Genomic DNA, 15,238 nt, shown 5'->3' on the forward strand with positions numbered 1-15,238 from the left:
TCGAGGATTTATCAATCAAGTGCAACTTGTGATTGAACTTCAACCTCAAAGCTATCCAACTCCAGGATCACAAGTTAGATTCATTGGTATGCTTCTTTCAGGTTCAGCATTATCATGGTTTTCATCTTTTCTTGAACGACGAGATCCAATATTGGATAATCTAGAGGCTTTTCTGGTAGAGTTTTGATCCATGTATGAAGAACATGATGCAATTTGTGTTGCAACCAATAAGATTCATATTTTACGACAAGGCAATCGATCAGTAACATTGTATGCTTTACAATTTTGACAACTTGCAACTAACATCAAGTAGGATGATGTTGCACTTATTAGGCAATTTTTCTACGGATTACAATATGAGGTAAAAAAATTAATGCTCAACTTACCTGATCCTCAAACATTGAGTCAGGCAATTGACTTTGCTGTGAAGTGCGACAATCGCCTTTTTGAATTTTGATCTGAGAACCGTACAAGTGGACCTCAACGTTACTATAATTCAATGGCAACACCAATCCGTCTTAAACACATATATTCAAAAGTAGAGGATATGCAAAATGATGTAGAACGTTTTAAACCTCTTACTGAGTAAAAAAAGACTTGTCGTCGTCAAGAAGGATTATGTTTATATTGTGGAGAATCAAAGCACACTGCTCAACATTGTCCAAAGAAATGACGCAATCACAAAATAAAGAGTATGGCTGTGAAAGAAGATAATATGTCGAAAAACGAGTTTGTCTAGCTACAATAGGGACCGTGCGGTTGGAACCTTGCACAACATCCAGTAAAGGTCCTATTCTCTCCTCACAGCCCTCTCCTTGTTTTACATTAAATGTTATTTTAGGACCTAAATATTACAAAGCCTCTGCCTTGTTAGATTCAAGAGCCTCAGCATGTTTCTTAGATGAAGAATTTACTAAAAGACATAGCATATCTTTAATAAAGAAAACTAAACCTGTTCATGTAGAAGTCATAGATGGTCGTCCATTGTCTTCTGGAGATATTACTCACGAAACACTTCCTATAGAAGTAATAATCAATGGTCATAATAGCTTTGTAGTATTTATTATCATTAGATCTCCCTCTAATCCAATCATTTTAGGTTTATTGTGGTTAGAAAAATACAACCCTCAAATAGATTGGGTTTCTTGACTCTTATTTTCTCTAAAAGTATAACTAACAATGTAGTTAATCAAGTAGATAGTCATAAGTCCAATTCAATTAAATCCGTATTTATAGGTGCAAAAGCTTTCTTGCATAATGCTATGAAAGAATCACCATATATTATTTATGCCACACCTATTTCTAATGGTGGAAAGAATTCAAGTGGTATTCCAAGCCAATATCAAGAATTTCAAGATGTATTCAAAAAAAAGAATGTGGATACACTCCTGAAACATCGATCCTATGATTGCTCAATTGACCTTCAAGAAGGAGCACAACCGCCATTCGGACCAATCTACAGTTTATCACAAAATGAGTTGACTGAACTCAAGGAATATATTGAAGAAAATCTAGCCAAGAATTTCATATGCCATTCTAAATCTTCGGCAGGAGCTCCAATTTTATTTGTGAAGAAAAAAGATGGATCATTACGGATGTGTGTTGATTATCGAGGACTCAACAAGATTACCATCAAGAACATGTATCTACTAACTTTAATATCTGGACTTCTTGATTAGCTGAATCAAGCTAAGATCTATACAAAAATAGAACTCCGAGGAGCATACAATCTAGTATGCATCAAAGAAGGAGATGAATAGAAGTCTACGTTTCAAACTAGGTATGAACATTTTGAATATAACGTGATGCCTTTTGGACTTACAAATGCACCAACTTTTCAACATCTAATGAATGATGTTTTTTGAGAATTTTTGGACAATTTTGTGGTATGTTATCTAGACGACATCTTGATCTATTCTAAGAATCTAAAAGAAGATGAACTTCATGTTCATCGTGTATTGCAAAAATTAAGACATGCAAGTCTCTATGCCAAGATAGAAAAGTGTATATTCTACACTACTCAAGTCGATTTCTTAGGTTACATCATTTCAAATGATAGACTTATGATGGATCCTAAGAAAGTTCAAACTATTATAGATTGGAAGATTCCAAAAACGATAAGAGATGTCTAATGCTTTTTAGGATTTGCCAACTACTATCGGATCTTCATCAAGGATTTCTCTCGAGTTGTAGCTCTACTTACACGCTTGACTTATAAATACAAATTTCAATGGAATCAAAAAGTGGAAGTTGCTTTTGAATCTTTGAAGACAACGTTTGTTTCTGTACCAATCTTGTATCATGTTGATTCTTCTAAAGCATTCTTTATAGAAATAGATGCATTAGACTTTGCTCTGTGTGTGGTTTTATCAGAAATGGGAACAGATGACAAACTTCATCCAGTAGCCTTTCATTCAAGAAAATTCTCAGTAGCAGAAATCAATTATGAGATCCATGACAAAAAACTTCTTGCAATCATGGATTCTTTTCAAGAATGGTGTCATTATCTAGAAGGTGCTTCCAGTCAGGTCACCCTGTATACAAATCAAAAGAACCTCGAGTATTTTATGTCAACACGCATATTAAATCGTCGTCAAGCTCGTTGGAGCATGTCTTTATCAAGATTCGAGTTCATCATCACTTATTGGCCAGAAAAATAACAAGGTTTGTCCGATGCCTTGTTTAGACATTCTTATCTTGCACCAAAAGAAGGAGATGCAGCTTTTGAGCAATAAAGAACAGTCTTCTTGAAGCCGGAGCAATTTTATCTTCGAGCAATAAAATCAACATTAACTGTTGATTTAACTTTTTTTAAGCAAGTCCAATTAAGTATGTCTTCAAACCCTCTTGTTCATGATATCAAGAATAATTCTTCTAAATCTCATGATCACTCTAAATTTGAATTCAAGAACAACTTACTCAATTTTGAAGGACGTCTATATGTTCTAGAAGGAGAAGCATGTTTATGTATTCTTCAAGCTCGTCACGACTTTCCAGCAGCAAGACATTTTAGGTACAATAAAACTTTGCAACTAATATCTAGGGATTTTTGGTGGCCACAAATGTAGAAAGCAGTTAAAGATTTTGTACAACCTAGTGATGTTTGCTTGAGATCAAAATCTCCTTGTCATCGATCTATTGGACTTCTTCAGCCATTATCCATTCCAGAACAACCATGGTCTTTTGTATTTATAGACTCCATCACGGATCTTCCAATCTCTGGTTCTTATGACTCTATATTCATGATAGTAGATCGTTTTACTAAGATGGCACATTTTGTACCATATACAAAATCTATCATAGGTGAAAAAATAGCTAAGCTCTTTCTTGACAATATCTATCGCTATCATGGATTACCCAAGGATATTATATTAGATAGAAGAACTCAATTTGTATCAAGATTTCCGCGGACTCCTTTTAAGATTCTAAAAGTGGATATAAAACTATCTTCAGCATTCCATCCTCAAATTGATGGACGAACAGAGCATGTTAATCAAGTTTTGGAGCAATATTTAAGATGTATCATTAACTACCAACAAGATTATTGGACAACTCTTTTGCCATTGGCAGAGTTTGCTTACAATAACACGGTACATTCTTCTACAAAACAAACACCTTTTTTTGCTAATTATGGTTATCATCCATGACTTGATACTTTTGACTTTTCAAAAGTTGATAATCCTGCTGCGAAAGATTTGGTGATTCATTTATCAGAGCTACATGCAACGATGAAGGCGCAGTTAAAAGAGGCTCAAGAATAACAAAAGGACAATGCTGATGTCTATCGAAAGGAACAACCACCATTCCTCTTGGGTGATAAGGTATGGCTACTTTGTCACAATATCAAGACCACTCGTCCTTGTGACAAGTTGGACTATCGAAGACTTGGACCATTTTCTATTTTTGTACAAATCAATCCAGTTGCATATCGTTTACATCTACCGGAGTCAATGAAAATCCATCTAATATTCCACATGTCTCTTCTTAAACCATACAAGATAGTGGACATACCAAAAAGACGACAAGCTCCACCTCCTCCTATAGACGTGAATAATAATGAAGAGTTTGAAGTAGAAGAAGTCTTAGATTCAAGGCAGTGTTGAAATAAATAAGAATATCTTGTCCATTGGCGTGGATATGATATTAGTGAATGCACATGAGAGCCAATAAAGAATCTTGTAAATGCAACAAAGGTGGTGGAGGCTTTTCATCGACGACATCCATCAAAATCAAGATGAAAACTTTTTTTATAAAAAAAACAACATCTAGACAAGATAACATTCTACTTTCAATCTTTGTTCGTAGCTTCTTTGTAGTTGTGACGCTCAGGAGATGGAAAATCAATAACTAGTGGATTCGACTCAAGAACCTTCATTTGTTGACCTACTAGACGAGACATTACGATTGTCACAACCTTCAAGACGACGCAATGGAGATGAAGATCTTCAAGAACGACATGTTCTTCCTCGAATAGATGGCAAGATATAATGCATTTGGTATCACGATTTGGGAAGGGACTCCCGATGTTTGGTGATTTTGCTAGAGGTAGGAACAACTCCTGATGGTGTTCCAAATGTTCTATTCGAAGGAAGTTATGAAGGCCTCAACAATGATCAAATAATTGGGTGGTATTCCCACCCTGATATGGGACACTACCGATGGTTAAGAGGGCCTATCAATCATCTTCGAAGAGAACAAAGATCAGAGTATGTGGCGAATACAATTCGTCGCATCATTGATTTCCTCAACATATGATGACCACTACTCATGGAACTCGTCTCTAGAAGAGAGGATAATGTCACGGACATACTCATGTAAGCTAGTAATTACATATACAAATAGGTGGATGTAAATAAAAGTAGGTAAAAGTAAGTTAATTCTATAGTATTTAATATAGAAGCTTCCTAGAAGCTTCATAGACGCTGCTTTGACTTCATAAGTATCTTTAATTGACTTTTTGGATTAGAAACGTGGTCAATAAGTTGGCCATGTGCCACACATGTTGTTAACTTGAAGATGAAGCTAACTATGTGGCCCACACGTAGAAAAACTTGCCTTGTAAGTCAAGGCATGTGTCGTACAAAGTCAACACATATTGGAGGTCCTATAGAACGTCGCCACGTAGCTCTTAGTTAGATAGTATATATAGAGACAAGAGTGAAGCCTTCTTCACTCTTGTCAACTTCTTTCTTGCTTCTAGTCTAGTTTCAAGGGTCTCTAGTTTTCTTGTCTTTTGGCAATAGCCATTCTAGTTTCTCTTTCAATATACATACTCAGTTATTTATATTTTGTTATCTTTCTTTGAGTGAAGGCTCACTTGTCTGAATTACTTTTTTCATCGAGTTCTTGTCCTTGCCTTGTTGTTAACTAAATTCTCTTGTTTCTTGTTAATAAACATCCACTTATATTTGTTTTATATTTTCTTATATACATATATCAGTAAAATAAATATGGATTTCTTTAATCATCTAATATGGTAAAGATTATTCTTCAAAAATAGCTACAATTCTAACTTTTAAAATATTATTCTCAATAAAAATTAAATTACGTCTTTTTATTAAAAGGTGTTCTAACACAACACCTTGATCATATATATTCACTGTAATTGCTCAGATTTTTGGTATGTCAATGCAATTAATATATAAATATTTTGATTTCATAATTTATGCAAAAGCATTGATCTCCTTAGACTTTATGTACTTTGAATATATCCATATTAACAAAAACATGCATATTTTTTTAGTTAAGAAATTTCTGTTTTTAGATTGAAAAAGATATAATTTTTGATAAAATTATTCCATGACTTTTCTTTCAATTTGATTAAATGGATGTTAAAGAGAAGTGCTGAGATCTACTTTAAGTAAGATCATTTATTGGAATAATTTCAAATACTATTTTAGTAATTTGTTTTATTATTTATTACAAGATCATAATAAAATAAAATAAAACAATAATGTATAGAAAACAACTTTTAAAGATAATATCTCAACCTTCAATACCTTACTTGATAATTCTTTAATAATATCAAAATTTACCAACTCATACATGGCTTGTTACTATTTTGGTATAACATACTAAAATAATATATGAATGAAGATATATATAGTTTTTTTGAATGCAAGTAGTATAGATTTACCATTTGTCAAAGGTTTTTAGAACCACAGATTTACCACAAAGCTTGACTATTTACATAACTCTATTTGTTATGACTTTTTCTAAGCAAAAAATATCTCTTATATGTCTATATATATATATATATATATATATATTGATATTTGTGGTAATATCTTAACCCATGCAATATATTCCTCAAAAAATCTTCAAATCAACCTTGCCAGGTGTTTTACAAGTCACACCAAGACTAGCCTAAGAAATATGCCATTAGTCTTTAGCAAAATGCAAAAACATTACATGAATCAATGTCAATGTGGAGACATAAGGATAGAGTCTTAAAGATAATTTTAAACCTAAGGATTATTTGGAATGGCTCGACAGACTAAACTTCTGACAAAGCCAGCTTGTATAGACAATGGGCTTGTAGATTAATGCATTTGTAAGTCAAAAGTTTCAGGATTTTTAGCTACTCAAACAAAGAAATCATTGTACACGGCTTCCCTTGCCATATTCCAACTCACCACAGGAATAAAAAAATAAAAAAAAGGTATTTTTTTCTCATATCAACTCTTGCAGAATGCAACAACTATATTTAATTACAGTAAAGTGACACAATGTCGTAGTTCAGAAACCTTCAAACTGCATAATTGTCTCGATCATCCAGAACAAAAGAAAGCATATTAACACAACCACCATTCAACTCTCCAAAAACATGGATTCTAACCGGAAGTCTTTTACCAAGTCCAAACCTGAGTGTGTGTGTGTGTGTGTGTGTGTGGGGGTATGTTTGTTGTTTTTCTGTTGTGGGCGTTAACCGCTGTGTTTCTTTTCCATGGCATGGGACCAGGGCAGGGGAGCTTGCCTCGGAGCCATAATTGACTTTTTCCGTTATCACCACAGCGATGCCAGACGGTGATAGACCTCGTGCTACGCCATTGTTAGAGCGGCGAACAGCAGCGAGGCGGACCGAACCTGCAAAGAACCTGACACGTGAGCTCGGGGCATAACAGAAAAAGAAGGGAAATACGCTGTAGCCGGACCAGTTAGCACCAGAGGATACACTTTGGAAGGCTTGACCTGCAGTGGTGGTGGTGTCATCAGTGCGCTCTACCCATTCCCATTCGAAATAATGTTTCTGCAGTTTTGGTTTTTCTTTTACGTGCTTATTTTATTGCATGCAGGTTGCTGAAAGTTGCGCCGATAACAGCTCCACGAAGACCGCGGAACCAATGCGGGGAGGGAGCACAGCGGATGGGCAATCGCGCGACTGGGCAGAATCGCATGCATTGATTGGGAGTGCGGATCCAAAATTAGTGTGGGGTTGAAATGGCACGCGGTTTTCCGAAATTGGGCATGATGCAGTCTTGTTTCTTTTGTCTTTTTGTTTTTGTATTTCCGCCTTCGTTTCCCTCAGAAGTGGTGATCTGAATGCTATTTGTGGCGCACCCTCCAAGTTGCTTTTGGGCTTCCAGCTGCGTGAACCTCAAAGTAGGGATGCGGGATTTCCCGGGTTTTCTTTGCGTCACGGCCCCTCGGCATTCTCCCAACATTCAGCGCTGGACTCGAGTGGCTGTGTTGGTGAGGGGGTGCATTGAAGATCTTAGCTGGAGGGAAATGAAGCTTGGGTTTCGGACTCTGGATGCTGTCGCTGCTGCGGAATCAGTGTATGCGTCACAGGCTGCTTGACGTCTCCCAGCAGCAAGGCAGCTTTGTGCTGAGATTTTGGTCTGTGAAAGACTTGTGGATGCCAGGTAAGTAGCCTGCCTGGTGATGGATCGGGAATGCTCGGTCGAACAGGGACGCAAGGTGACTGTCTAGCGCAGGATCCGATAGTTTGTCACTCCATTTGGAACTTAGTTGTTCGCTTTAGCTTCGTGGTCCTTATAGTATCGACGCATTAGATTCAACGGTTCTTCACTTCGTTTGGCCACATTCCTGTATCTGCACTCGCGAAAGGTAGCTTCCAAATAGAACCAATTTCAAGCAGAACCTCGACAGTTAGATCGAGTTCGTGATTAAATGGTGGGGACTGGCATGGCTTTACACACACAGTCACATTCCATGCACTTTTTTCTTCTCGGATGTCTAATGGTTGAAAACTAGGCTATTCGAGATTGGAATACAACGCTTTCTTCGAACTTCACGGGAGGAGGCCGGAAATGAGAAGCGAGCAACAAGCTGCGGTTTGAGGATTTTGACGGAGTCTTCACGCTCATTAAAAAACGCATGTACAACACGTTTGGGTATCGCTCTTAACAAGTGACGGTGGCGCAGGTTACAGAGCCGTGCAACATGGTTTCTCGGTGAAGAAGCAAGCGACTGAGATGTAGAAGCTTCGCAACGACGATTATCAAGGGTGATGTTTTCACCAGGATTGGTTCTGCCCAGGGGTTGACTTTCAAGCGAATGCAGATTTAGGGGTTCTAAATGGTGGAATGGGACACAGCTAAGGAACTGCGCGTTTTTGTTCTTAGTGGCAGTTCACGTTGAGTTCCTACGCAAATACCAAGGCTGTGCAGATTCTTTCCCGTCTCGTCCACAGTTCTACGTACAATTGTACCATGCTGGTGAAAGCATTGTAACATCGTAGTGAGAAATTGAGAAGAGTAGAGAGATCCCTAGAACCAGATACAGGTCATCCAGAATGGTTCGAGCCTTTGCAACCACAAGCGGTTACATGAAGGCAGCTGCAAATGGTCCTGTAGCAGCGCCTGGTGTGGCTCCGTCAGGGCAAGGTCTTCCACCCACTGCCTTGACACCACCAGCTCCTCCTCCCCTCGGGAATGGTGTATCGCCTCCGGCACCTGGGATTGTATCGCCTCCGGCACCTGGGATTGTATCGCCTCCGGCACCTGGGATTGTATCGCCTCCGGCACCTGGGATTGTATCGCCTCCGGCACCTGGGATTGTACCTCCTCCTGCGCCCGGGGCTACATCTCCTCCTGCTCCTGTTCCTTCATCGCCACTGCTGACATCTCCACCTCCTGCTCTGTCTCCACCATTGTTACCCCCAGTATATGCTCCTCCTCCTCTGCCTACCCCACCCCCAGCTATACCTCCAGCAGTGCCCCCGCCTGTTCCAGTTCCAGTAGCTACACCTCCACCTATCTTACCGCCCCCGCCAGTGCAAGCCCCTCCCCCAATTTTGCCACCAGTGGCTCCGCCAATTCAATCACCTCCTCCAACTGCGACACCCCCTCCAAGTAATGCTAGTCCTCCTTCTAAAGCCCCTCCTCCGCCATGGTCAACTCCACCTTCAGTTTCACCCCCGGCCCCTCCACCAAAAAACGCTCCGCCCCCAACAGTGCCTCCTCCAAAAGCGCCACCATCGCAAGCTCCTACTCTGACGATTCCTACGATTCCTGACCTTTCCCCTCCCCCTCCTGTGTTCATCACCCAAGGATCTCCACCTGCTCCTGGGCCGCCACCTTCATCAGAGGGAACCAGTTCCACCCTGGTCGTTGGTGGGGCAGTCGGGGCAGTTGCGGTTCTTTTCGTTGCAATTTGTGTTGTGGTTTGCTGTTGTAGGAAGAAGAGGAAGTCAGCTATAAGTGATGATGGATTCTCATACAAGGGTTCATCCATTGCCACGATGCCTCTTACGGGTGCGCAATTCAAAAGTTCAGATGCTCCATCCGATGCATGGGGTATACATTCTGCCAGCAGCACTGGTACTGGATCTGACATTCCTCCACCGCCTTCGGGCTCAGACAAAATGGGCAACTCGAGATCCTACTTCACTTACAACGAACTTGCTGTCGCGACCGACAACTTCTCAAAGGACAACCTACTCGGTGAAGGTGGATTTGGCCGTGTTTACAAAGGGATACTGCCTAATGGGACAGTTGTTGCTGTGAAGCAGCTGACTGTCGGTGGAGGTCAGGGCGAGCGCGAGTTTCGGGCTGAAGTTGAAGTTATCAGCAGGGTGCATCATCGCCACTTGGTCTCACTGGTTGGGTATTGTGTGGCTGATCGACAGCGACTGCTTGTGTACGAATTTGTACCGAATGGTACCTTAGAGAACAATTTGCATAGTAAGTACCTCATTTTATTTTATTTTTCACTCTTGAAGCTCCGTGGATTACATTTCAGACGTGATTGCTCTCTAACTTATATTGATATACTTGATCCAATTTGAGAATCTAATCCCCAAATTTTTTTTGCAGATACTGACATGCCCATTATGGAGTGGAGTACAAGGCTGAAGATTGGTCTTGGATGTGCTCGGGGTCTTGCATATCTACACGAGGATTGCCACCCTAAAATCATACACAGAGACATCAAATCCTCCAATATTCTTCTCGAGGAGAATTTTGAAGCTAAGGTATGTTTCTGGTGACGGCACTCCGTCAGGTACATTTAATTACAACTTGACTTCTAGAACGTCTTAAGCTAACCTGAGCTGTTGTGGACGTGTACCAGGTCGCAGATTTTGGGTTAGCAAAGCTTTCCTCTGACACTAACACCCACGTATCGACTAGAGTGATGGGAACATTCGGTTATTTGGCCCCAGAGTATGCTGCTAGTGGGAAGCTCACAGACAGATCAGATGTTTTCTCGTTCGGCGTTGTCCTGTTGGAATTGGTAACCGGGAGAAGGCCGATAGACATGAGCCAAGAAGCAGGATTTGAGAGTTTGGTGGAATGGGCAAGACCTGTGGCGATGCGCATTCTTGAAGATGGACACCTCGAGGATCTCGTGGACCCTAACTTGGACGGCAACTATGACCGCGACGAAATGTTTCGTGTCATCGAAACTGCAGCTGCGTGTGTGCGACATTCTGCTGTCAAGCGTCCAAGGATGGCACAGGTATGGGGACCAAACCGACACTGCTTTCATTACACATCAGTACACATCTTAGGCCGCTTGTAATCTGAGCAATCACAATCTCTGTTTCATTGTTTGATTCGCCAGTCACCTATGTGAAGCTCGGTGTGGGCTTGCCTGTTGATTTCCAGGTTGTGCGAGCACTTGAAAGTGAAGACAGAGCAGGTCTTTACCAGGGAATGAAACCTGGGCAGAGCATGGATAGTGATTCTCAGTATGGCAGTGAGTACGGTGGGACCAGCAGATATGGAGGTGATAGTGGCGAGTTTGATCAGAATGATCACAGTTCCAATTCGGGGCCTCGTCCATTTCACAAGCAAGGCGCCAACCATCTGCCGAGGATTGAAAGCGCTGAACACTCGATTGCTGAAGAACCTGATGATCAGACGATGGAGTACGTTAGGAGTGAATCCTCGGGAATCCACGCCTTCAAGCCACCTGTGTTTGGCACCCAACAATTCCATCCCCCGAAATTCACAAGTGGTGAATACGATCCAGATAAGGAGAGTTCTGACTTTCCTGGTGCGTACAGAAGCAGTAGCAAGAAAGTCTCTTCATATGCTCCCCCGAGGTCTGGCCTTCCCAATAATGGTATGAGTGGGTTTATGGGCGCCCCACCCCCTCCACCTGGTCGCTACAGCAAACCTGTCAATCTCGGTGGAGAGGACTACGTGCCAATTGGCAAGACAGTCAGCTTCGCACCCAACGTTGAGGATAAGAAGTTCTAAGACCCTTGCTCCTCTGTACAATAGCGTGTCATCGCGAATAAGACTGGGGCACTTCAGCTGGTTAATCCTTAGAGATTGGTCGTGTACAGCCTAGCGGAAGTGATGAGTAGCCTTCAACTTGGATTTTTTTTGGGTTCGGCCACATTCAGTTCAGGAGAGAGACACCAGCTGACTGTCGACGACTAGCTCTATAAGCTACTACTACCCGTTCCTAGGGGGGTCGGAATAGGTGTGGGTAGCGGCAGGGTAATAGGTGCTCTTGAAGGCCTGTCTGATCGTAGGAGCTGAAACTCTACATCAACTACTTCTCGCACGCCGTTCAGCAGAGGTAACGAAGGCGACGAACGCCAGCCCCGGTTTGTCGACATGCTGCGTCAATCCAGGAATTTTCTACACCCTTGAGCAGACTCTCCTCTTGCCGACCTGCACTGGCGTACCACATCGACTCGTATTTAACGCAGAGATCCAACCCTGATGCTGCTCACCTATGTTCTATCATACATCAGGAAGGCGATGGGGGTATGACTGGCAATTGAGGGACATGTTTAAGGTGGGACAGCTATGGGGAGTCCCGAGCTTCTACATGCTACTCTGGTACCTCCAAGCGGTCATTCCAATCCTTATGATACAATAAATCAGGTGTTGGTTAACGGTGAGGGTGGCATTCAACATCAAGTTCGAAATGGTTCTGTTGAAGAGATTATTGACGGCAACTCAGTAGACGATTACCTCGCAAATTACACACTAGGCTCTACTAATTGCAGGCACTAGTGGAGTGTTCAACCTCGATGTTAGATGATGTCGGAGATGCTCGATGTATTCCTGTTGTATCACGTATGAGTATCTGGCTTTTCTAGCATGTTTTCCTTTCTTGTTGCGGTATATGAACGTCTGTTGCTGCCTGTTATACTTATAGTTTGAATTCCACAACGAAACATACATCTTACCGAGAACATCCCACTTGGTTGAAAAATTCGTATATAGTCTTTCTTTGGATTATTGAGATGTTGATAACATTTTACTTCGAATAATGTGTTCCTGTAGCCTAGTGGATTTTTTGCAGGTCACTTGTAGCATATATGATATATTGGAGATTAAAATTGTGTAAGATGGTGGACATGCCTGTCTTTTCAAAGTTTTGAAAGACAATAAACTTTGGGAAATTGAAAGAAATAGATTAATATATGATGTTGTTAAGTTGCAGTAGTCAGTTTTGGTTTTTTTGTAACTGAATGGCGCGTTGAGATTGAAAAATAAAAGTCAAATGTTAAAATGATTCATACAAATTGTTCTATTATTTTAATTTTAATTTTTTTTTAGTAATGATTAATGATTTAGTACTTCAGATAAATGATACAGGACTTACAATAGTTATTAACAGTAGTAGTTATTTACAATAATAGTTATTACCATAATTCAACCTCAATAATAGTTATTTACACCACCTGGTTTAAATTTCGTAGAAACTAGCTTGCCTAATGGTCAATACAACCTTAAGTAACCTTTATTTATATGCAAAACTATCAATTAGCAACATCAATCTAATCAAATCTACTCTAACAATTTTCTAAAAAACCAGTTGAGTGACAAAATGCATTAACTTAAATTTGAACCTTGAGTTCTAAACAATACAAATAGGATGACCTCTTAACTTTTGACCTTATAATATTGTCTTCTCAAGAATAAACACCATGGTTATCAACTTCAGGCACACAATCCGACTAGTCACAATATTGCCTTTCTGGACAACCATGTGAATTTCCTAAGCTATTAAGCTTAAAACACAAACATAAACACAATGAAAAAACTCATTATTTAAGAAAGAAGATATATTCATTTAAAAAATTCCCAACCCTTTCTGGTTAATGATATCTCTGAAACTTAAGTGTATTTTTCCTAATGGGATTACCTAACTAATTAGTATTATAGTTGTTTCAACTATAATCAAATGCTAATAACCTATTTGGCATGAACTAAATTACTAGCAACCTACTAGTAATCTAAGTGGAGACTAATTAAACACATTAGGCACTAAAACTAAGACTTTAAAAATATCATATCTATTGATAAGGCTATATGATATTTTCAAACTAATACATATATATATATATATATATATATATATATATATATATATAGAATATAAGTATTATTAAACGAATTTATTTTAGATCAAATTTTAAACCTTCAATACACATATTTTAGAATTATTATATAATTAAATTCTTATATAAAATTTATAATAAAATATGATGTTTTTGAAACATATTTTTTAAATTTTAAATATTCATAAATTTACCTATTTTAAGTATATTTTTTATAAATTAAAAAATCTAATATGTTTATGTATTTGTATATATATATATATATATATATATATATAATTTTATTCTTTTAATTAAAATGTATAATTTATTCAATAGTTTAACTATTTAAAAAAAGATTGGAAGTATTTTTACAACTAGTTACTTGAAACAAAACATACTGAATAAGTAGATATCATCAGCTAAAATGATCTATTTTTTTTAAAGGGAAGGTATTCTGAAATAAATTACAAATTTTTTTAAAAAAATGATAGAAATAATGAGTTATTGAATATGTTAATTTTTAAAATATTAATAGTGTGTTTAATATTATTAGAATTCATGTGCTATAATATTATTATCATATTTGATTTTGTATATATTCCCATAATAGTAAGATTATTATTTTTCAATCTCATTCAAGTAGATTCATTGAAATATGTACAACTTAGACTATTTTAATGTAAGAAAAATTTAAAAATATTAATATAAATATAATATTAAATTAAAAAGAATTATAAAATGCACAATTAGCATTTTTAAAAAAGCCACATTTTTTATGTTTCAAAGTCTTATTTAGACCTATTACATTACCATCCATAAATAGAATCATAGGATAAAGATCTTTTGCTTAATTATCCTTCAATAATGTTATCATAATTTCTTTATTTTAAATAATTTAAATTTTAAAGAAATATAAAAACTATATTAATATTACTAATCTATTATCTAGTATTATCTATTATCTATTATTATCTAGTATTATTATCTAGTATTATCTAGATGAGAATTATTATTATTATCATTATTATCCAGTATTATCTATTATCTAGTATTAGTGGCTCAATCTAATTTATTTATTTATTTGTTAATCAATCTCACCTTAGTTTTAGCATTTGAATCTAAAAAGCATAATAAAACCATTGAAGAATAGGAACACAAGACTTTTAAATCTTATCAAAATAAATGCAAACTTAGGCTTGATATTTAATAAAATATATACATTAGAATAATTAAAATATACATCTAGTTAATTAGTCTTTAGAAAAGACATTGCTAATACAATTGCAAAAAAGAATAAACATGACGATAATATAGAATAAATTGAGCTTTTGTAGATGTAATCTAGTTCTTTCACAATATTTAAAAAGGCTCACTAATAGAAAAGTTAATTTTAAAAAATATAAGATAAATTAAATTATTTTAATTAATTTTTAAGAAAAACTTTCAATAGAGTTTATTAGAAGTTTTGGATGTCTGGTATTT

General features: G+C 37.8%; 1 protein-coding gene across 1 annotated transcript; it reads left to right on the forward strand.

Moving 5' to 3' along the window:
• The first annotated feature begins 7,460 nt into the window (after window positions 1-7,460).
• Window positions 7,461-12,622, forward strand: LOC112287887 (uncharacterized). Its single transcript, XM_024531484.3, has 5 exons — window positions 7,461-7,865; window positions 8,389-10,148; window positions 10,281-10,438; window positions 10,537-10,923; window positions 11,073-12,622. Exons 2-5 carry the CDS (start codon window positions 8,759-8,761, stop codon window positions 11,667-11,669), a joined length of 2,532 nt encoding a protein of 843 aa, XP_024387252.1. The 5' UTR covers window positions 7,461-7,865; window positions 8,389-8,758; the 3' UTR covers window positions 11,670-12,622.
• The last annotated feature ends 2,616 nt before the right edge of the window (window positions 12,623-15,238 follow it).

The sequence above is a fragment of the Physcomitrium patens genome, chromosome 10 (assembly GCF_059467195.1).
Source record: "Physcomitrium patens ecotype Gransden chromosome 10, ASM5946719v1, whole genome shotgun sequence".
Lineage (NCBI taxonomy): Eukaryota > Viridiplantae > Streptophyta > Bryopsida > Funariales > Funariaceae > Physcomitrium > Physcomitrium patens.